This window comes from Vulpes lagopus, chromosome 10 (genome assembly GCF_018345385.1).
Source record: "Vulpes lagopus strain Blue_001 chromosome 10, ASM1834538v1, whole genome shotgun sequence".
Classification (NCBI taxonomy): domain Eukaryota; kingdom Metazoa; phylum Chordata; class Mammalia; order Carnivora; family Canidae; genus Vulpes; species Vulpes lagopus.
The window spans coordinates 109,317,460-109,340,493 of NC_054833.1; the positions used below are offsets into that span (position 1 = coordinate 109,317,460).

General features: G+C 37.2%; 1 protein-coding gene across 1 annotated transcript in view; it reads left to right on the forward strand.

Annotated features, from left to right (window-relative positions):
* Positions 1–2,548: 2,548 nt before the first annotated feature.
* Positions 2,549–23,034, forward strand: part of TERB1 (telomere repeat binding bouquet formation protein 1) — a 43,621-nt gene continuing 23,135 nt past the window's right edge. The window contains exons 1-9 of the mRNA XM_041773058.1: positions 2,549–2,579; positions 9,390–9,500; positions 9,688–9,816; positions 13,806–13,937; positions 14,613–14,673; positions 14,766–14,881; positions 14,973–15,095; positions 21,064–21,216; positions 22,698–22,829. Coding sequence (XP_041628992.1) covers positions 2,549–2,579; positions 9,390–9,500; positions 9,688–9,816; positions 13,806–13,937; positions 14,613–14,673; positions 14,766–14,881; positions 14,973–15,095; positions 21,064–21,216; positions 22,698–22,829 — 988 coding nt within the window. The remainder of the gene's footprint in view (positions 2,580–9,389; positions 9,501–9,687; positions 9,817–13,805; positions 13,938–14,612; positions 14,674–14,765; positions 14,882–14,972; positions 15,096–21,063; positions 21,217–22,697; positions 22,830–23,034) is intronic.

The window sequence follows — 23,034 nt, forward strand, 5'->3', positions numbered from 1 at the left end:
CGCCCGCGAGGGAGAACGGGCGGGAACCCGGCGCGGTGCGACTTGAGGGCAGAGGCCCTGCCCCGGCGCCCGACCGTGTCCAGGAGGCCCAGGTCAGCCCGCCGGTGCCCTTAACCCACTGCCGTGAGGGGTGGCGGGAGCTGGCGGGAACGGCCTTCCTGAGGAGGCAGCGGGCCTGGGCGGCGCCGCCCTCGCGCCCACGGCGGCCGGTTAGTCAGGCTTCTGGAGCCCGGCAGTTTCCGAGAACCCCCAGGCCCTCCGGCGTGGGAACCCGTGGGGAGGACCCTCGGCCGCTGGGCCGGGCCTCGCCCTGTGACCAGCACCGGCCCCTGGCGGGAGTGGGAGGGCCGCGGTGTGAGACGACGGGGCCTGGGGCGGACCTGTGCCCCCAGGAGAGGGCTCCCAGCCCGGGTGAGCGCCCCTGGGAACACGGGGTGCAGGGAGGCTCCCCTCCTTGGAGAGGGCGGGCGTCGCCACCGTGTGCACTGCCGGGGGCTGGTGAGGCCTGGTGAGGCCTGGTGAGGCCGGGTGAGGCCGGGTGAGGCCGGGTGCGGAATGGCTGCTCGTGTCCCCCGCCTGGGAACGTGGGCGCGGTGGGGGCGCGCTCCGGGGCCCTTCGCTTGTCCTCTGCACCTGTTAGTTCTCCATCTGCTTAAACCGTCGCGGCCCTTTCTCCCTGGCTTCCCCTACCAGAGGGCCTCGTTCCACGGTGTATGAGGCCCAGCTGAGGATCCGCGCTCAGGCGCTCGGTGACGACAGTTAGTGTGGGATTTTTCAGCCCGCCAGCCTTACCCGGAAGGATGCCTGCAAAAGCTTTTCATGTTAACAGTTTCTAGGCCAAGGGAAGGCGTACTTTTCAGTTTTCTTGCTTGACTTTGCATCTAACAGCACAGTTTTGAGGAGTGGACTGAATTAAACCTGTAAGTGGGATAGTTTCTTCCCGTACCTGGGAACCCTTCCCCCTCCCCAGCCCTGTGAGAACACAGCAGATCATTTTGAAATTTCGTTCACTGCAGCTTGCATCTTCACTAAATTACGGAAAACACTATCTGCTTTATTGAAGATACTTTCGTGTTGGGAAATAGACTATATTTTATAATTACCAATCCTTGAACATACGACTTGTCCTTTGCTGTGGATGTTTCCAAGCACTTAGCTAGTAAATAAGATGACTTGTATTAATGCTCCTAGGCAGTTGGAAAACTGTGTTTAATTTTACTGTGCAAAGTAACCATTTATTAGAAAACAGTATAAGACAGACAAAGGGAAGGGAAGGTAGAGTATTAGTTTCAAGACATTTAGATTTTAAAGTTATATTCCTTTTTAAACATAAAACTATATCTAAAGGCTTTATAATTAGTTCTGACTAATTAAAACTAAGGAAATAGTCCTTAAATTCCTTCACAAAGCAAAAATCCACATATGGTACCATAGTCCATTTTAATGGAATACCTAGGTTAAAAAAAAGTGGCAAAGCTGATATATATTTAAATTTACTTTATAAAAGATTCTAACATTTGTTATTAATTTTGGGGGGATTTTATTTTCATTCTGAGAGTGAGAAAAAAAAATAGAATGGGTAAGTAGCTATTTCCCACTAACCATGTAGTGTTGGAGTAAAAGAATTCTAGAGTTCTGTGAGTCCTATTGTATTGCTTTAAGAAGTTAATCGGACTTGGATAGATTTTTCTAAAAAAATAATTTAGCATGTAAGATGCCATATCAGAGTTGGTGGTTATTTTAAAAATTCTTCTAACCAGTGATAGATAAACAAAGAATTTAATAGTAGAATACTACGTTGAAAAAAACATGGGTTGTTAGAAAAATAAATTTTTAATATTAAGCTTAGCTTGTGTGGAGAAATTGAGTTCTTAAGGGTATGTGTGTGTTTTAAATTTCTGATTCATGGAGGGATGACCAGTCAGAAATGATGGGATGAAAATACAGGAAAGAAAATAAGGAAGCAGAACCATAAGGGAAAATGAGGAAGCAGAACCAGAGAGGATCAGTTAGATTCAGTTAACCAACCATTTTTATATTTATTTAATAAAATCTGTTGAATGCCTGTAGTACTTAAGCAAATGCCACATGCATGTATGTATATCTTCAAATTTAATTCTTGTAACAACTTTATAAATTAGGAATTTCTGGGGTAGCCCCGGTGGTGCAGTGGTTTAGCGCCACCTGCAGCCCAGGGCGTGATCCTGGAGACCCTGGATCGAGTCCTATGTGGGGCTCTCTGCATGGAGCCTGCTTCTCCCTCTGCCTGTGTCTCTGCCTCTCTCCCTCTGTCTCTATGAGTAAATAAATAAAATCTTAAAAAAAAAAAAAGGAATTTCCTATTTTGTAGATGAGGAAACTCAGAGAAGTTAAGCACAACTTGTATCACATATTTAGGAAGTTGTAGGTTTACTCCCTGCTTTTCTGGCTTCAGGAAAACTATTTTTCCCTACTCCTTTACACTTATAATTCTGGAATTCTCAAACATTGATTTAAATTGAGAAAATACCTTTATCTTATAGATGAAGTAAGGAAAATACAGATGAGCATGGCAAGTGAGGACACAAAGAAGATACAAGGTGAGAAATTAATGGATTATATATCGAATTAATTTTATGTCTATTTGTGGGATATACTGCAAATTATCTGACAAGATCCAGGAAATGAAAAAAAATATTCAGCAGTTTACATACATATTTATTGTGCATCTACCCTGCCTGTCTCACTGACTTCAGATTACTGACCTAATAGGTAAAGGTAGGCTGATAATTAGAATACCATATGGTAGCTGGTTTAATAGAGATATGTAAAGAACGGTGGGAACCTGAGAGAACCACCACCAAATAGAGGTACAGGTTTCAGAGTCATCCTTAGAAAGATGGAAATTATGTCTATGGGCATGGAGGAGATTGACTACAGAGGAAGTATTAAGAAAAAAAAAAGGATGGAAAATGGTGTTCCTTAATGCACACCATCATGTAAGGATTTGGCTGAGGAAGAGGGCTTTCAAAAAAATGACAGAAAAAAACATTTCAGAAAGGTGAAAGGAGACTCAGGAATGTGGAATTTTGGAAATCAGACTTAGGAGAATACTTCAGGAGAAAGATTGCTTGAGCTCACTGGTGTCAAATATCCACAGCTGACGACTGAATTATCCACCAGATTTTGTATTTAGGAGATCATTTGTTTTATTAAGAGTAAACTAAATACATTTCAGCCAGATTGCAGTATATTGAAGTTTGGGTAGGAAATAAGAATCTGGAGATAGTATAAATACCTTTCTCTTAAAAGCTTGACTGAAGTAGCACCTGGGTGACTCAGTGGGTTGTGTCTGCCCTCGGCTCAGGTCATGATCAGGGGGTCCTGCGATCAAGTCCCACATCAGGCAGCCTGCTTCTTCTGCCTATGTCTCTGCCTCTCTTCTCTCTGACTCTCATGAATTATAATAAAAAAATCTTAAAAAAAACATCTTGACTGAAGATATATGGCAATAGGTAGCGGGAGACTATAATATTAAGGGAACCTTGTAAGGGGAGTAGAGACAAGAGAATATATGAAGAGGGAATGGAGATTCTGGAGAGGGGGAGGTTGGGGAACCTGGAGAGGGGATAACTGTAGATGCCCCTATAAGACCATTTATTACACTATGGGAATTACCCACATCTTTCTCTGTTTTTCTCCATCACCAGATTTTGAGTTCCTTGAAATCAGAATCCACATCTGGTAGAGTGGATGCATAGTAGACAGGCAATAAACATTTGTTAAATGAATAGATTTTTAAGAAGTCATGTGCCATTTGAGTTGTATGTGAGAGAAACCAACTCAAACTAATTCAAGCAAGAAAGGAAATATATCAGTTCATACCACTAGGAAACTCAAGAGTTGTGAGGAAGAGTTCTCCAAAGAACCGCAAAAAGAAAGGAAATCATTCTGGACAGGAAAAAAAAAAACTACCAAAGTATACTAGTTGTAGTTACTATAGAAGGTCCCAGAACATAGGTGAATGGATTAACCATGAACAAAAAGGTAGGGCACTAGATACCTGGTCTAATATTGTGGAAGAAGAGATAAGAATGAGTGTGGCAGGACGCCTGGGTGGCTTAGCGGTTGAGTGTCTGCCTTTGGCTGAGGGCGTGATCCCAGGATCTGGGATCGAGTCCCACATCGGGCTCCTTGCGGGGAGCCTGCTTCTCCCTCTGTGTCTCTGCCTCTCTCTGTGTGTCTGTCATGAATAAATAAATAAAATCTTAAAAAAAAAAAAAAAGAATGAGTATGGATGTAAATATTTTGTAGGAATTCTGTGTTGTGCAAAGTGGGGAGTCCTCTCAGGCCTAAAATCTGTGTCTTTTTGAGGATTTATCTTGGCATTTGTAATATGCTTTTGCCCAGAGAGCAAGGCAATCCAGAGAATGCCAGATAATTAATGACCCTTTCCCTGAGAGTAGCCCTAAACAAATGAGTGTTTGGAATTGATGAATAAATACTCTTCACCTTTTGGTGGGGATGACTCTGAGACACATGGTTCCACCTTGGCTCCCAGAGTTTCCTTGTGGAGTGAAGCTCCAGTTATCCTTAATAATAACTTGCTTCTGTCCACCTTCCTGTCCTATCTCTTTTTCTCAAGTACTTAATGTTCAAATCCTTGTCTCCTTGTCTGCTTCTGGGGAAACTCAATTAAAACAAAATGGAAAAGAGAGATGTGGGATGGGGTTGGAGGTTTAAAAACTGAAGATTTGAAATAGCTGTTGAGGAAAATGGCAGAGGAAGCGGAAGGGTGTGAGAGAGCTGACCATGGATGGGATTGCTGAGTAGAGTTAGGGATTATAACTTGGAATGCATACCAAATATTTGTAATGGCATAATTAATTTTTTTCCCTTTAGCAATGCCCAAATTTGGGCTGAAAAAGCAGAGAAAGGAATGTGTTTTTGAGTCATGGTTAGGATTATAGGACATCTTTACTAGAAGAACAAGTAGTCAAAGGAATCTGAGCAAGTAATGGTTGAGGTGATGAATCATGGGATCTAGGATGAATAGGGAAGGAAATGAAACTAGAAGCCTCAGTGAACAGGAGTAAAGGCATTAAAGATCTTAGGGGTCAAGGAATAAATATAAAAGGGACACCTGGGTGGCTTAGCGATTGGGCGTCTGCCTTCTGCTCAGGGCATGTGATCCTGGAGTCCCAGGATCGAGTCCCACATTGGGCTCCCTGCATGGAGCCTGCTTCACCCTCTTCCTGTGTCTCTGCCTCTCTCTCTTTGTGTCTCTCATGAATAAATAAATAAATAAAATCTTTTAAAAAAAATAATAAGGAAGTAAGACAGTTGAAAGAATTACGGATAATATTCCAAAAGTAAAAAAATAGGTTTGAGAATGTTACTGGTAGACCTGTTCTGACTAATGACAGAGGCCCAAAGTTTGGCCTTGAAAGTGAGTAGCCAAATTTACATACAGTTTGAGATTTAGAAAAGAGAAACTGTCTCAGGGATACCTGGGTGACTCAGTGGTTGAGGTCTGCCTTCGGCTCAGGTTATGATCCCAGGGTCCTGGGATCGAGTCCCACATCGGGCTCCCTGTGGGGAGCCTGCTGCTCCTCTGCCTGTGTCTCTGCCTCTCTCTGTGTGTCTCTCATGAATAAATAAATAAAATCTTAAAAAAGAGAAGGGGGACTTTCTCTTTCCCAGTATCCATATTAGTTACCCAAAAGAACTGAGATTGGGGTTACTTTGGTCATTCAGACAACTGCAAAGCATACCAGTGATTTGATTTTTGTATATAGAATAGCTTTTTAAAAATATAATTGACATAACACACAATTTGCCCATTTAAAAGACACAATTCAGTTGTTTTTAATATATTCACAGTGTTGTATCATCATTACAATCAATTTTAGGGCATTTTTTATTACCCCCAAAGAAACCCTGTACCCTTTATTGGTCACATCCCCCTTCCCAACTGTAGGCAACCACAAATCTATTTTTTGTCTCTAGACTTGCCTATTCTGGACATATAAATTGAATCATACAATATGTGGGCTTTTGTGGCTGTCTTCTTTCACTTAGTACAATATTTTCAAGGATTATTCAGGTAGTTTCAGTATCTTCATTCCTGTTTGTTGCCAAATAATATTCCATTGAATGGATTTATCATATTTTGTTTATCCATTCCAGAGGTGATGGAAATTTGGGTTTTCACTGTTTGGAGGTTATGACTAATGTTGTGAATATTCATGTACAAGTTTTTGTGTGACATGTTTTCATTTCTCTTGAGTATATATTTAGTAGTAGAATTGCTGAGTCTATGATAAATTTATATTTGACCTTTTAAGGAACTGCTACACCTTTTTGCCAAAGTGACTGTACCATTTTACATTCCTACAGCAATGTATAAGTGCTCCAGTTTCTTCAGATCCTTGGTCAACACTTGTCATAATCTGCCTTTTTAACTATAGCCATCCTAGTGGTATGTGAAGTGGTATCTAATTGGGGTTTTGTTTTTTATTTTCTTAATGACTAATGATGATGTTGAGCATCTTTTCATATACTAATTGACATTTTGTAGATCTTCTTTGGAGAAATGTCTATACTTCTTAATTTGGTTATCTTTTTGTTATTGAGTTTTAAGAGTTCTCTATATGAAAAAAAGTTCTTTTATGTTCTGAACACAAGCCCTTGATCAGATTCCTGATTTGTAGATGTATTCTTCCCTTCTGTCAGTTGTCTTTTCACATTCTTGATATCTTTTGAAGCTCCAAAAATTTCAATTTTAAGTCAAATTTCTCCAATTTTCTTTTATAACTTGTGCTTTTGTATTGTATATACTTGAGTTTTTATTTTCTTTAGGAAGGGAAGAATTTTATTTTCTTTTAGGAAGAAAGAATAAATCTTTATTTTCTTTTATTTTCTTTTAGGAAGTATTGAAGGAACTAGGTTGCATAGGCTGGAGAAGATAAAACGGAGTTGTAAATGTCATTAGGTGCTTTGGGAAGGGAGGGATTATAATAGAAAACATCAAAGTAGAAGAGGGGAGTACAGCGAGGAATAGAGGAATACACGAAGAAGTTTCTTGTTTTCTGCCTTTGTGCCTAGAATTGAAAATCACCATGCCTCATCAAAAGTCCTCTTGTGTTGGGATGCCTGTAAAATCTTTAAAAAAAAAAAAAAATCCTCTTGTGGCATATTGTTGATGATGAGTGGTTTATTGCTATCCATACAGCCAAACTAACCTTCTTACAGTCTCTATTAATGTAGAATATGATCAATAAATGTTTGTTGTTGCTCCAAGACTACTTAGTGATAACCTTTGTACTGTGGTTTTTCTAACAAATTGAATCATGAATAATTTTCTTGAACCAAATTGTCAGTTGAATTTCTTTTAAGAGGAAGACTAAATATTGATTGACAATAGATACAAGTTTCTTTTAGTGTGTTCCTCTGTATTTTTACCTTTTCTCTTCATCCTATATTTTGGAGAACTTTAAGTGTTAATTCAAGCATTATGTCAAAATATACATACAATTTAATTTAAATCGTTAAAACCAAGAGAAGAAATTGTTTAAAGGCTATAGTGAAATTTTTTAAAAAATATTTTATATATTTATTTATTCATGACAGACACAGAGAGAGGCAGAGACCCAGGCAGAGGAAGAAGCAGGCTCCCTGCAAGGAGCTAGATGTGGGACCCGATCCTGGATACCAGGATCACTCCCTGAGCCAAAAGGCAGACGCTCAACCACTGAGCCACCCAGGCGTCCCGATAGTGAAGAATTTTATAGGAAAATGGAAGTGCTGAAATCTTACTATACTCAGTTGTGCTAGTAGCTCTTTTGTAGATTCCGTCAGATGATCTATATAGGTCTTGTTGTATAGGAAGGCAGATAGTTTTACTACGTCCTTCCTAATTTGAATGCCTTTTATTTCTTTTTCTCACTTCATGGCACTGGCTAAGCTCTCTAGTACGATATTAAATAGAATGTTAAACAGAATGACATTGGCTAGACTCCCAGTACAATGTTAAACATCTCTGTCTTGTTCCTGATCTCAGGGAAAAATAATTCAGTCTTTTTCTCTTAAGTATTACGTTTACAGTAGGGCTTTTCTTCTTCTTTTTTATAGATATACATTTTTAGATTGAGGAGATTTTCTTTTCTTCCAAGTTTGCTGAATTTCTTTTTATCAGAAATGAATGTTGAATTTTATCAAATGCTTTTTCTGCATCAGTTGAGTTGACTATATGATTTTACATGTTTGTCATATTACATGAATTGATTTTTCGTATCTTTAGTCAACCCTGAATCTTAGGATAAACCCACTTGGTCATGATGTATTATTATTTTAATATGTTTTTAGATTCAGTTTGCTAAAATTGTTTAGACTCTACATGAATATTCATGAGGGATATTGGTCTTAAGTTGTCTTTTGTCTCTTTCTAATGGCTTTGGTTTTCGTATTAGGGTAATGCTGACCTCAGAGAATAAGTTGGGAAGTGTTCCTTTTCCGTAAACTTTTGGAAAAGTTTGTGTATAATTAGTAGTAGTTCTTCCTTAATTTTTTTAAAAGATGTTATTTATTTATTCATGAGAGACACAGACTGAGAGAGAGAAGCAGAGACATAGGCAGAGGGAGAAGCAGGCTTCTTGCAGGGAGCCCGATGTGGGGCCCGACACGGGACTCGATTCCGGGACTCCAGGACCATGCCCCGGGCCAAAGGCAGGCGCTAAACCACTGAGCCACCCAGGGATCCCCTAACTTACTGTTTTTATAGTTTCTTAAGATGGAAGCTGAGGTCATTGAGACTTTTCTTTAAAAAAAAAAAAAAACGGATTGTATTTATTTGATAGAGATAGAGCACGAGCACAGGTAGTGGCAGAGGGAAGGGGAGAAGCAGGCTCCCCACTGAGCAGGGAGCCCAACATGGGGCTCAATCCCAGGACCCTGGGATCATGGCCTGAGCCAAAGGCAGACATTTAACTGACTGAGCCACCCAGGTGTCAGAAGTCCTTTCTTCTTTTATAATATAAGCATTTAGCATTGCAAATTTCCTCTCAAATACTGTTTTGGTAGCATCCCACAAGTTCCAATATATTACATTTTCATTTTTATTCAGTTCATTTCTAAATGACAGATGTTTAAAACAATGTAGTTTTATTTAAATAATATTTGAGTTTTGTATTCTTATATTTCATGCAAAGGAAAAACCAAATAATTATAAGTATTTCAAGTTATTTAAGGAATACCTTTCTTTTATATATCTTTACTGTTTGATTATAAAAGGAATATATAATTATTTTAAAAACAAACATAAAGATATATATCTAAAAAGTGAACTTTAAATGGTTAATTTTTTAAAGGAAACATCTGGTTTTTTAAAAAATGAAATTTTTGGTCTTTAGAAATGAAGACTGACCTGAACTTATTATTGGAGTGCCTGAAGTATCAAATGGACAACCCTTTCTCACAAAAGGAAGCTTTGGTCACTATTCATTCAATTTGTCAACAAAACAGTAAGACATGATAGTGTATTTTTATCTGTGATTCTAGTTCTTTAGTATTTTGATATGTGAAATATTCATGGTTCTTTCTCTTCAACTCAGTTACTCTACATGCTATGTTGCTATGTTCATGTGATTTATTTTCTCCTTAAAAGACTTATAATATGATTTATGTTTTGTTTTGTCTTGCACCCTATAGGTAATGCAGGTGTTTATTTTCGGGAAATTGGTGGTTTGATGTTTATAAAAAACCTTGCAAAGTCAAGTGAACATAGCATGGTAAAAGAAGCAGCCTTATATACATTAGGAGCTGTTGCAGAACAAAGTGGTAAAACATGAAAACTTTTTTTCATTATCCTTCAGGCATTGTGTTATATTTCAACAAACTACTAAAAAAGTAATTTTAGAATTAAATTCCTTTTTTACGTGTCTGGATAGTTTTATCCAGGTATTTTATTTTATTTTATTTTATTTTATTTTATTTTATTTTATTTTATTTTATTTTATTTTATCTATCTATCTATCTAAATTCATGCATGCTAAAGATTTTATTTCATGTATTAACTAATGAAGGAACCAGTAAAATATGACAACTGTTTCAAAAGCAATGACAAAAAACAACATAGGCATTTGGGAATACTGAAGTAGATTTGTAAGTAGGCACAAACTGGTCAATATCCATAGAGCAACAGTCAGTTGCATTTGACTGACCAAAATGTTTTCCCTTTCTGCAGTCAAGAATAAACTGGGGCACCTGGGTGGTGCAGTTGATTAAGCATCTGACTTTTGATTTTAGCTCAAGTTATGATCCCAGGGTTGTGAGATCAAGCCCTGCGTGGTGCTCCACGTGAGATTCTTTCTCCCTCTCCTTCTGCCCTCCTGCTCATGTGTACTCTTGTGCTCTCTCAAAATAAATAAATCTCTTTACAAAAATGAATGACTTGGATTACTAACAGTTTTCTACAAATTACAGAGATGTAAAATAGCCCAAAGACAGTGAAAGACTCAGATAATCTAGAAGGGTGTGCTAGATTGGACATTCAGTACTCATTTTTGTTCATTTCAAAATCCTTCACAATTTTTCTTGCCATTAGTTGGAAACTTTTTTTTTCACTCTCTCACTGTGCTTAGCTTTTTCTTTTTTTTTTGTCATGCAGAAGTCTTTTATTTTTTTACAAAAATAGAATTAATCATTCTTTCCCCTTTTTGCTTCTGGATTTTGAGTCATAGGAAAGTTTTCCATACTCTCAGGTCCTAGGGAATCCAGCCACGTGTACTTTTGGTACTAGTATAGTTTTATTTTTACTTTCATATTTTCCTTTTTAATTACCCTGGGTTATGGCATGATGAATGCTCCAGTTTAATCTTTTATCTTTTTTATGTGGCAGTCCAGCTATTCTAACACATTAAAAAGATCTTTTTCACATTGATTTAGATGTTATTAATGTTTCATGAATTTGCCTATGTAGTGGGTCTACCTCTGGTTTTTCTATTAAGTTCATTCTCCATATATCTCCATATTTGAAACAAAAGACAAAGATAACTACAACATCTTGTATGTGGATAAATATGCTCTAGGTATGGAAATTTATGTAACGTATTCTTATAGTATACCCAAAATGAAGTTGAATCAAAAGTATTGGTTTGTCGGGGATCCCTGGGTGGCGCAGCGGTTTGGCATCTGCCTTTGGCCCAGGGCGCGATCCTGGAGACCCGGGATCGAATCCCACATCAGGCTCCCGGTGCATGGAGCCTGCTTCTCCCTCTGCCTGTGTCTCTGCTCCCCCCCCCCCTCTGTGACTATCATAAATAAATAAAGCAGTGCTCTTTAAAAAAAAAAAAAAAAAGTATTGGTTTGTCAAACAACTTTCTATTCTTAAATTTTTTTTTAATGCAACACTTGAACTCATGACTCTGAGATCAAGACCTGAGCTGAGATCAAGAGTTGGATGCTTAGCTGATTGAGCCACCCAAGTGCCCCTAAAATTTTTCATCCGTAAATATTTATTCATCAGTTGGTAGGAACCAAGCTGTGTGCTAGTCATTGGGATAAATGAGACACTGTTCTTGCCTTTGAGAGAAAGTCTAATAGGTGGTTCTAAATAATTGATAAAATACTAACTATATCTCTGTGTTCAAATCATTTTTTAAAAGATTTTATTTTTTTAAGGTTTGTTTTGTTTTGTTTTGTTTTTAGTAATCTCTGCACCCTGTGTAGGGCTCAAAACTCACGACCTCAAATCAAGAGTTGCATGCTCTTCTGACTGAGCCAGTCAGGTGCTCTCAAATGATTTTTTAAAAATTCTGTTTATTATTATATCACACACACACACACACAACCCTACTGTAAGGTATCATTTTGGATTTTTGGAAAGATATTTTAATTTCTAAAAAACTAAAAATAAAAAAAAAGATATTTTAATTTCTAGAAAGTTCTTTTTTTTTTTCTTTAAAGATTTTTTATCTATTCATGAGTGACAGAGAGAGAAGAGAGAGAGAGGCAGAGACACAAGCAGAGAGAGGCAGACACAGGCAGAGAGAGAGAAGCAGGCTCCATGCAGGGAATCTTACGTGGGACTCGATCCCGAGTCTTCAGGATCAGGCCCTCAGCTGAAGGCGGCGCTAAACCGCTGGGCCACCCAGGCTGCCCAATTTCTAGAAAGTTCTTAAAAATAGCACAAGCAGGGATCCCTGGGTGGTGCAGCGGTTTGGCGCCTGCCTTTGGCCCAGGGCGCGATCCTGGAGACACGGGATCAAATCCCACGTCGGGCTCCCGGTGTATGGAGCTTGCTTCTCCCTCTGCCTGTGTCTCTGCCTCTCTCTCTCTGTGTGACTATCATAAATAAATAAAAATTTAAAAAAATAGTACAAGCATCATTTGTCTATTTTTTTTTAAGATTTTATTTATTTATTCATGATAGACATAGAATGAGAGAGGCAGAGACACAGGCAGAGGGAGAAGCAGGCTCCATGCTGGGAGCCCGACTCAGGACCCGATCCCGGGACTCCAGGATCACACCCTGGGCCAAAGGCAGGCGCCAAACCGCCGAGCCACCCAGGAATCCCATTTGTCTATTTTCTTTTTTTTTTTTAAATTTTTTATTTATTTATTTATGATAGTCACAGAGAGAGAGAGAGAGAGGCAGAGACTCAGGCAGAGGGAGAAGGCAGGCTCCATGCACTGGGAACCTGATGGGGGATTCGATCCGGGGTCTCCAGGATCGCGCCCTGGGCCAAAGGCCGGCGCCAAACCGCTGCGCCACCCAGGGATCCCCCCGTTTGTCTATTTTCTAAAGCAGGTTACTGAATTTTCTAAAATTTTTCTTTTGCTGTGTTTTACTTACTCTTAATTTTTTTTCCTATTTGATTTTTTTGTTAAGTTTTTATTAGAAATTATAGGAGATTGTGTACATATTTTAGAGCCTCAGTTAAGTATTTCTGATTAAGGTACTGCTTTTTTTGGTCTGTTAATTGAGTAAGCACATATTAATTTGTCAGAAATTTTGTTGCATGACTAATAAATGTCAATGAGATGAGATCTGATTAGGACATCTGGGTACCTTGGTTGGCTAAGCATCTGCCTTTGACTCAGGTAATGAACTTAGGGTCCTGGGATCAAGCCCTGCCTTGAGCTCGCTGCTCAGCAGGAAGTCTGCTTCTCCCTCTCCTTCTGCCTGCCTTTCCCCCTGCTTGTATTCTCTCTGTCTCTGTCAGATAAATAAATAATATCTTTTTAAAAATTGAGATCTTGGGGGATCCCTGGGTGGTGCAGTGGTTTAGCGCCTGCCTTTGGCCCAGGGCGCGATCCTGGAGACCTGGGATCGAATCCCACGTCGGGCTCCTGGTCCATGGAGCCTGCTTCTCCCTCTGCCTGTGTCTCTGCCTCTCTCTCTCTCTCTCTCTCTCTCTCTCTGTGACTATCATAAATAAATAAAAATAAAAAAAATTGAGATCTTGTTGAGAACTGTTTGGCAACTTTATTTTTAAAATTTTTATATTTATATAAAATTACATTTATATATAATATATAAATATATATTTAAAATTTATACTTATATAAAATAAAGATTTTTATTTATTTATTCATAAGAGATGCAGAGAGAGAGGCATTGATATAGGCAGAGGGAGAAGCAGGCTCCATGCAGGGAGCCCTATGCAGGACTTGATCCTGGGACCCCAGGATCACGCCCCGAGACCAGGCAGATAGATGCCCAACCACTGAACTACCCAGGTATCTCTCTTTGGGAACTTTATATTTTGCTCAGCATTTTTTAAAACTTGTGCTAATGCATAGAAATTGAAATTTTTATTTTTCAGTTTACTGTCAGCAGACTTTGTGCACTTCAGAATTGTTTGAAGACTTAACTTCATTCTTAACTAATAATGATTCAAACACAAATTTGAAAAGAATGACTGTCTATGTTATTTTGGTTCTAGTTTCAAATAATAGTAAGTACATTCTTTTGTGTTGTAGAAACATTTTTTAAAATAATACATTGAAATAGCCATTCTCCCTTTTATTCTAGTCTTTATAAATCAGTATCTTTTTTTTTTTTTTTTTTTTTTAAGTAGGCTCCACACCCAGCCTGGAGCCCAACTTAGGGTTTGAACTCAAAACCCTGAGATCAAGAGTCGGACTGAGCCACCCAGAAGCCCCTATATCTTACTAACTTCTGAGAACTACTAGCTTTAAAGAAAAGAGAATAGCATATATTTGTTTAATATTTGTTATAAGAAATAGGTTAAGTGATTTGTGTTATTTAAATATTAAATAGCATTGTAAAGGAACAGCTTTGAAAGCAAAAAGGGATTTGTTGATTAGTTTGGTTGTTTTCCACTGAATTAGCCATTTAGTTGCTGTGTTTACTGTATCAGCCAACAATGGCCTTAAATTCCATGTAGCTCTTAGCTAAAATTTCTTTCATTTTTGTAGGAAATTTGAATGCTGTCATTCTCTGAGCATTGACAATGTATAGTCGTGATTACAAATATTTATTGTAAATCTGTGTTTGTAATACTTTAAAGTGATTATAAGTTGCTTATTAAAAGTACTACTTAAATGTTTTTCACTTCTGCAAAATTATAACAAAAGCCATATTGGTGCATTACATGTCTTTTTTTGAGGGAGTGGACAAACACTTGTTAGAGAAACTGGTTGTATTACAGTTCTTACACAGTTGTTCAGGTAAGAAAACATAAATTTTTTTGTCATTATTTATTGCTTAAGATTTAAACACATTTGTATTAATTTGCTGCCTTTTTTTTTTAACCAAATAGGACAGTTCTTTCAAAATATGAGTTGAATTTGTCGGATAAAAATACATTCCAGAGCTATCAGTTATGGTCTTCAGTGTGTAGTACTTTGTGTGTCTGTGTTAACAATCCTCAAAACGGTAATTATCTCAAATATTTAAATATAAAAAATAAAAATAAATTGATATTTTCCAAATATGTTAAAACACAATTGACTTTGTCTTCTTTCAGATGAAAATCAAATGCTTTGCTGTTCACTTTTTCCACATGCTAATGACTGGCTAATAAATTGCATCAAACCTGAGGTAATTCGCCCTATTTGTTCATTTATTGGACTGACTCTTGCAAATAACAGTAAGTATTCATTATTCTGTGGTTTTACTTGAAGAAACATAGTTCAAAGCATAACAAAAACTTATTGAATTAATTATTAAATTAATTGAATTAAAGGAATAATTTAGTATACTAAGTTGGGTCATTTTGGTTGCATTTAGACTATTACAGATAGGAAAATCTTGAAAGTAGATATGGTTAGGAAGACAAGTGGGAAGATGGAGGTAGCAGCATAGTTTTGAAACCCTCCAGATACCTTTACAAAACAGAACAACTAGATAGGAAAACTAAAACCCACAGTTTTAATTTAATTTAATTTTAATTCTCTGATCACATAGAATTTAATTAGAAATGAATAAAAATGAAACACCTAGAAAAGTCCCAAAATCTGAAAATTAACTCAGTGCTAAAAAAAAGACCTAAAAGACCTAAAGGGCAGCCTGGGTGGCTCAGTGGTTTGGCATCTGCCTTCGGCCCAGGGCATGATCCTGGAGACCCAGGATCGGGTCCCAGGTCGGGCTCCCTGCATGGAGCCTGCTTCTCCCTCTGCCTGTGTCTCTGCCTCTCCTTCTCTCTCTCTGTGTCTCTCATGAATAAATAAATAAAATCTTTAAGGCAAAAAAAAAAAAAAAAAGACCTAAAAATAACCCCAAAAATCAATGAGTAAAGGAATAAATCATAAAGAAATTAGAAGTGTTTTTAACTGAATGATAATGAAAGCACATTTAAAAATTGGTTTGCTGGGCAGCCCTGGTGGCTCAACAGTTTAGCACTGCCTTCAGCCCACGGCATGATCCTGGAGACCCAGGATCAAGTCCCACGTTGGGCTCCCTGCATGGAGCCTGCTTCTCCCTCTGCCTTTGTCTCTGCCTCTGTGTGTGTGTGTGTGTGTCTCTTATGAATAAATAAATAAAATCTTTTCAAAAAATTGGTTTGCTAAAAATAAATAATTAATGAATAAATAAATAAAAACTGGATTGCTGCAAAAGCAGTGTTTGGAGGGAAATTTATAGCACCATAGTTTGTAGAAGGAAAGAAGAAAGATCTCAAATCAGTTATATTAGTGTCCATGTAAGAAACTAGAAAATAAGTTAAACTCAGAGTAAAAAAATAGAGATCAGAAACCAGTGCAATAGAAAATAACAGAATAGGGTAAAAAAGTCAATGAAACAAGAAGGTAGGCCTTTAAAAAAAATCAATGAGATGGATTCTTTAGGGGCACCTGGGTGGCTCAGTCAGTTAGGTGTCTGCCTTCGGCTCAGGTTGTGATCCCAGGGTCCTGGGATTGAGCCCCATGTGGGCTCCCTGCTCACTGGGGAGTCCGCTTCTCCCTCTCCCTCTGCCTACCCCCTCCCCACTTGTACTCTCTCTCTTTCTCTGCTCTCTTAGATAAATAAATATAATCTTAAAAAGAACAAAAAGGGAATAAAAAGAAATGGATCCTCTAGCCAGACTAACTACAAAATAAAAAGAGAGGGCCCAAATTACTATTATCAGGAATAAGAGGTGACATCACTCTATATCTTTTTTTTTTTTTTTTTTTTTTATGATAGGCACACAGTGAGAGAGAGAGAGACAGAGACACAGGCAGAGGGAGAAGCAGGCTCCATGCACCGGGAGCCCGACGTGGGACTCGATCCCGGGTCTCCAGGATCGCGCCCTGGGCCAAAGGCAGGCGCCAAACCACTGCGCCACCCAGGGATCCCCCACATCACTCTATATCTTAACAGATATTAAAAGGATAATAAAGGAATAATAGAAACAGCTATGCCACTGAATTTGAGAACTTGCATGAATTGGATAAATTCTTTGAAAGACACCAACCACCAAAGATCCCTCAGAAGAAATAGATAATCTGAATATTATTATTTGGATTAAAGAAATTGATTTGTAGTTTAAAACTTGAAACAGGAATTTCTGGGCCCTGATGGGTTTACTAGTGATTATGCCAAACATTTAAAGAAAATAAATTCTACATAACTTGCCAGGAAACACTTGGGAACTTGGAACACTTGGATGAAACACTGCCCAACACATTTTAATATTTTTATTTTATTTTATTTGAATACTCTCTACACCCAATGTGGGGCTCAAACTCCCAACTTCAAGATTAAGAGTTGTATATTCTAATGACTAAGCCAGCCAGACACCCCTTTGCCAACACATTTAGAAGGTCAGCATTATTCCCTCACTAAAACTTGAAAAAGACCTTACAAGAAAGCGGAGTCAGTATCTTTTATGAACACAGATACAAACATCCTTAACAAAATGCTAAGGAATCAGGGACACCTGGCTTGCTCAATCAATAGAACATGTGGCTCTTGATCTTGGAGTCATTAGTGGATGCAGAGTTTACTTAACAAAATTTCAAAAAAATATATAATTAAAAATTTAAAAATATTAACAAACCAAGTCCAGCAATATACAGAAAGGATAATATATTATGACCAAGTGACATTTATCTTACAAATGCAAGATTGGTTGAACATTGGAAAATTTACCTTATTCTCAGGCTATGACAGAAAAGAAAAGCTATACAATAATCGAAAAAGATGCAAGGAAAGCTTTTCACATAGTTCAACATATTTTTGTGACGAAAGCTTTTGGTAAACTAGGAATAGATAGAACTTCTCAGTGTGATAAAGGGCCTGTACAAAACATTATAGCTAACATATTTAATGGTAAAAAACTTCATGTGCCCCTCCCCAACTCCAAGATTGTTAAAAAACAAGGATGTCCACTCTCACTGCTTTAACATTTTCCTGAGTGTTGTTCAAGTCAGTGAAAGAAGTCAAGAAGATAAAAGGCATAGAGTTTGAAAACGAAGAAGAAAATACAGTATTTATTAATAATACATGATGTGATTGAAGAATCTACAATAAAGCTATAGGAATGAATAAGTGATTTTAGCAGGTTTTAGGATACAAGGTCATATACAGAAATCAACTGTATTTCTGTATAGTAGCAACAAGTAATTGGGAGCATAAATTATTGTTTACAATCATATAAAAAAACTACATAGGATATATTTAATGAAATTTGTGCAATGTCTGTATGCTGAAAATTAGGAAATGTTGCTAAGATAATGAAAACCTAAATTAATGGGAGATATATACTCATTGATTCTAAGACTCAGTATTATTAAATGGCATTTCTCAAATTCATCTCTTGATTCAAAACATCCCCCATCAAAATACTAGCAGACATTGCTGTAGAAATTGACAAATTGATTCTAAAATTTACATGGAAATGTAAAGGGACCAGGATAGTCAATACTGTTCTGGAAAAGGTCAAAATTAAGGGATTTATATTACTTGATTTTGATACTTCTCATATAGTAATCAAGAAAATGTGGCATTGGTATAGGTGTAGACAGATCAATGGAACAAAATAGCCCAGAAATAGACCCACACATATATAGTTGTTAATTTTCTACAAAGATGCCATAATAATTCCATGTGGGAATTTGTCTTTTCAACAAATGGTGCTGGAAACAGTGAATATCTATACACATAATACGAATCTCAACCTTAATTTTACACTGTTTACAAAAATAAACCTGAAATGATCCATAGACCTAAATGTAAGAACTGAAATTGAAAAACTCCTATGCAAAAACATAGGAGCAAATCTTTATAATTTGGTGGAAGACCAAGATTTCGTAGAACGCAAAAAGTATGAACCACTAAGGAAAAAATGATAAATTGGACTTCACTGAAATTAAAAGTTTTAACTCTTCAAAAGACATGTTAAAATGAAAAGGCAAGCCATAGACTGGGATAAAATATTTGTGAAATGTACATCTGGTAAATAACTTGTACCCAAATTATATAGATAAGAACCCTTAAAAATTGGAAAGACAAAAAGCAACCTAACGATTAAAAAATGGGCAAGATTTGGACAAATAATTAACCAAAGAAGATATGAATACTAAATTGTAAATAAGCAATGAAAAAAATTTTGAAAAGGTACTTGAAATCATTAGTCATCAGAGAAATCCAAACTAAAACCCCAAGGATACCACTGTACACTCATGCTGACTAAAAGCAGAAAGGTTAATATTATCAAACGTTGATAAGGATTTGGAGCAACTAGAACTTTATCACACATTGTTGGTATATACCTATATTCACATATTTAAAGCAAATAATCATGTTTTATGTGCAAGGAATATACCTCTATAATTCCAGGAATTGGATTTTCTTTCCGTGATGCTTTGACATTTCCTTTTTCTCTAAAAGTCAACTTGGAATAGTAATAATTTTAGAACCTCATTACTCAGGAAACTGGTGTGAAAATATATATTAGATAAAATTTGAAATATTCAGTGTACAAGTGTAGACTAGAATGTTCTTATTGCTCATAAGCCTGAATTTTTATTATGTAGGCTATTACTAGAAATTGTGGTAACACAATGCCATTTTTTAAAAAATTTTATTTATTTATGATAGTCACACAGAGAGAGAGAGGCAGAGGGAGAAGCAGGCTCCATGCACCGGGAGCCCGACGTGGGATTCGATCCTGGTTCTCCAGGATCGCGCCCTGGGCCAAAGGCAGGTGCCAAACTGCTGCGCCACCCAGGAATCCCCACAATGCCATTTTTAAGCATTTAAAAAGACTTCTTTTTTCAAGAGTTTTTTTTTTTTAAGATTTTTAAAATTTACTTATTCATAGAGACCCAGAGAGAGAGAGAGAGAGAGAGGCAGAGACACAGGCAGAGAGAGAAGCAGGCTCCATGCAGGGAGCCCGACGCGGGACTCAATCCCCGGTCTCCAGGATCACACTCCAGGCTGCAGGCGGCACTAAACCGCTGTGCCACCGGGCCTGCCCTCAAGAGTTTTTTAAAGAGAATACCTTGCAGAGTATAAGCCTCTTTTGGAGTCTCTATAATATTGAAAATATTTATCCCTTAGTAACATTTCCTAACAGTTCCTTTCACAGATGTAGAAAATTCTGAACTTGATTTTTAATATTTTTAAAGATTTATTTATTTATTTGAGAGAGAGAAAGAACGAGCAGGAGGGGCAGAAAGGGAGGAGAATCCCAAGCTGATTCTGCAGTGAGCACAGAGCCCAACACAGGGCTCAGTCTCACAGCCCTGAGATCATGACCTGAGCCAAAACCAAGAGTCTTAACCAACTGCACCAACCAGGTGTCCCTGAACTTGATTTTTTTTTTTTAAAGTTAAGATCTTCATATTTTATTGAACACAGAAAGTAATTTTCTCGTTTAAATCATTTTGGCTCATTTTGGTATTTGGGTAGACTGGGGAAGATTTGTGGCAGAATTATAATCACACCTATGTATCTATTTGTTAGAAGCCCACTGCTAGGATAGGGGCTGTAAAGACTATTGAATGCATAGACCCATGGGATACTTTCCCATCAGAATCATTTTCAACAGGGGAACAAGATGCTTCAGACTTTTAAAAATATGTATTTTTCACTGAATCTGCTTGGAATAGTTGTTATAACTCTAAATAATATGTTATAATTTTATGTTCTAAGAAGTAAAAGAATTAGAGTTAAATAAAGTAGATCAAATACGTGTTCCTTTGGAATAATTACTTTGCCCTTTGTAGATTGAAGCCGTCTGGGAAATGAGTTATGTTAGAATTCAGCTTGCTAATTGCAATACCAAGTTAAATGAATGAATCTATTCTTCATATCTCTATTGAAGGACTTGAGTTTACTAGTGTCATTCTTGCAAAATATACCAGTTCTTGCTAAATGAAACAAAAAAAATATCTAACACATGAGAAAGTGTACTATATATGTAGTTAGTTCTATGTAAAAGTGCATTTTTTACCCAAGTAAATGACCTGTTCGTTTTATGATTATGTATATACACATGTAAAGATTGAATTTTTCATTTTTTAGTTTTGGGACTTTTTAGTATTTGAAAAAGTCATGTTAATGTCATATTTAGTGTAAATTAATTGAATGGATCAAACACTTTTATTAATAGTTCTGCTACTTTATTCCTTAAGCATATGTTCAGAAATACTTTATATCTGTGGGTGGACTGGATGTATTGTCTCAAGTTCTTGTGCAACTGGAATCAGATTCACACAAGACTCTTTCCAGTGCTAAGCTTGCAGTGGTGGTGACAAAGACAGTGGATGCGTGTATTGCTGATAATCGTGAGTGAACATGCTTAGTAATTTTTCTGCACTTGAGTTTTGTTTGAATTCAGCATGGTGAGTGTTGAAATAGTAGACTGAACACAAACATGGACTGGACTTTCAGTTTCTCACAAGTGGGAGGGAATCTTAAAAATGTCTTTCCCTAAGGGAATCAAGGTCCTTTGACTTCAAGTTAGATTCTGTCATTTCTAAACCTTTGTTTCACTGAAAAAGCAGTATTAAATTAAAGACTTTAGGTGGGAAATGAAGGGACATCATAGAAAGATAAGCAATGGAAAATCCAATTTGTAGGTTTTTAAAAATTATATAAAGAATTAAGGTATGCCTCTTTCTGATCAGTATGGGATCTAACTTACCCAGCCGTAATTAGCGTGTGGCAGATCCAGACTTGAACCTGTGGCAGCTTCTCACATATAGAGACACTGAGGAATGATATTCTGTAAATCTATGTAATAAGCAATTCTTGATATTTACAAATAACTGAAAAATAAGATGATTTTTAAAAAAATCAGTTATTTAGGGCCTGTTTTGTGCTGGGCTTCTTGTGAGCTCTAGAGTTACAAAAATGATTAAGATACAGTCCCTTGAACAAACATTATATGGTCTCATTTGGGGAATATAAAAAATAGTGAAAGGGAATAAAGGGGGAAGGAGAGAAAATGAATGGAAAATATCAGTGACGGTGACAGAACATGAGAGACTCCTAACTCTGGGAAATGAACAAGGGGTGGTGGAAAGGGAGGTGGGCGGGGGTTGTGGTGACTGGGTAACGGGCACTGAGGGGGGCACTTGACGGGATAAGCACTGGGTGTTATGCTGTATGTTGGCAAATTGAACTCCAATAAAAAATATGCAAAAAGAAAGATATAGTCCCTTGAAGAATTTACAACCTTATTGTTGGTATGAATATTATTAGATGCTGGGTGAACTCTGTTAAAACCCCCTTAGAAGTATAGCTTAAAACGTCAGCTTCTTGAATTTTGTAACACGGCATCATAGCTTCAGGTGTTCTTCACTGTGTCATTAACATCAGTAGAACCATGGCCAGCTAATAATGTATTTCAGTGACGGACAGGAATTAGTTACATAGGGGGGTCTATAGTCCACTAGATAAGAAGGGTTATGTAAGGTGGGAGTAAGTATATTCACCTTTTAGGAAGGTGTACTATTGACTTCATACTTCACAGCAATGTAGGATAATTAAAAAGAAACCATTCTTCATAAAACAGGCTTTAATAAATTGTCTTTAGTTTGAAAGAGAGATTAATGAGGGCTATATAAGCTATTATCTTATTACAATACATTTATAGTCACATACATATGAGATACAAATATTAGATATTATATTGATATTGTATCGTTCTCCTAGGATAAGATCTGACAAATAGTATATATGTGTGTGTATATATATATGTATATATAGTTATATATATAGTTATAAGTTTTAAGTTTATTTTTTTTCTATTTTATAACAATAGCTACTTTTGGAATAATACTATCCAAGTATCAGATTGTTTCAAAACTTCTGACGTTACTGCTTCATGAAAGTCTGGATTCAGGGGAAAAATTTAGCATCATACTTACTCTTGGTCATTGCACAGAGGATTGTGGTAAGTATTGAATTTGTTTAGTGTGCTTATTAAAATAGTGGAGTGGAAATCCATTTTTGTTTTTTTTCTTATTTTCATATGAAAGACTTGAAAGTACTGCCTTTCTTTAAGTCATTCAGGCCCCACACTAGTCATATTGCTCCTCATTTTCCTTCATCCGTGCCCCTCCTTATCCGTTTCTGCCCAATACCGGTTTAGGCACTTA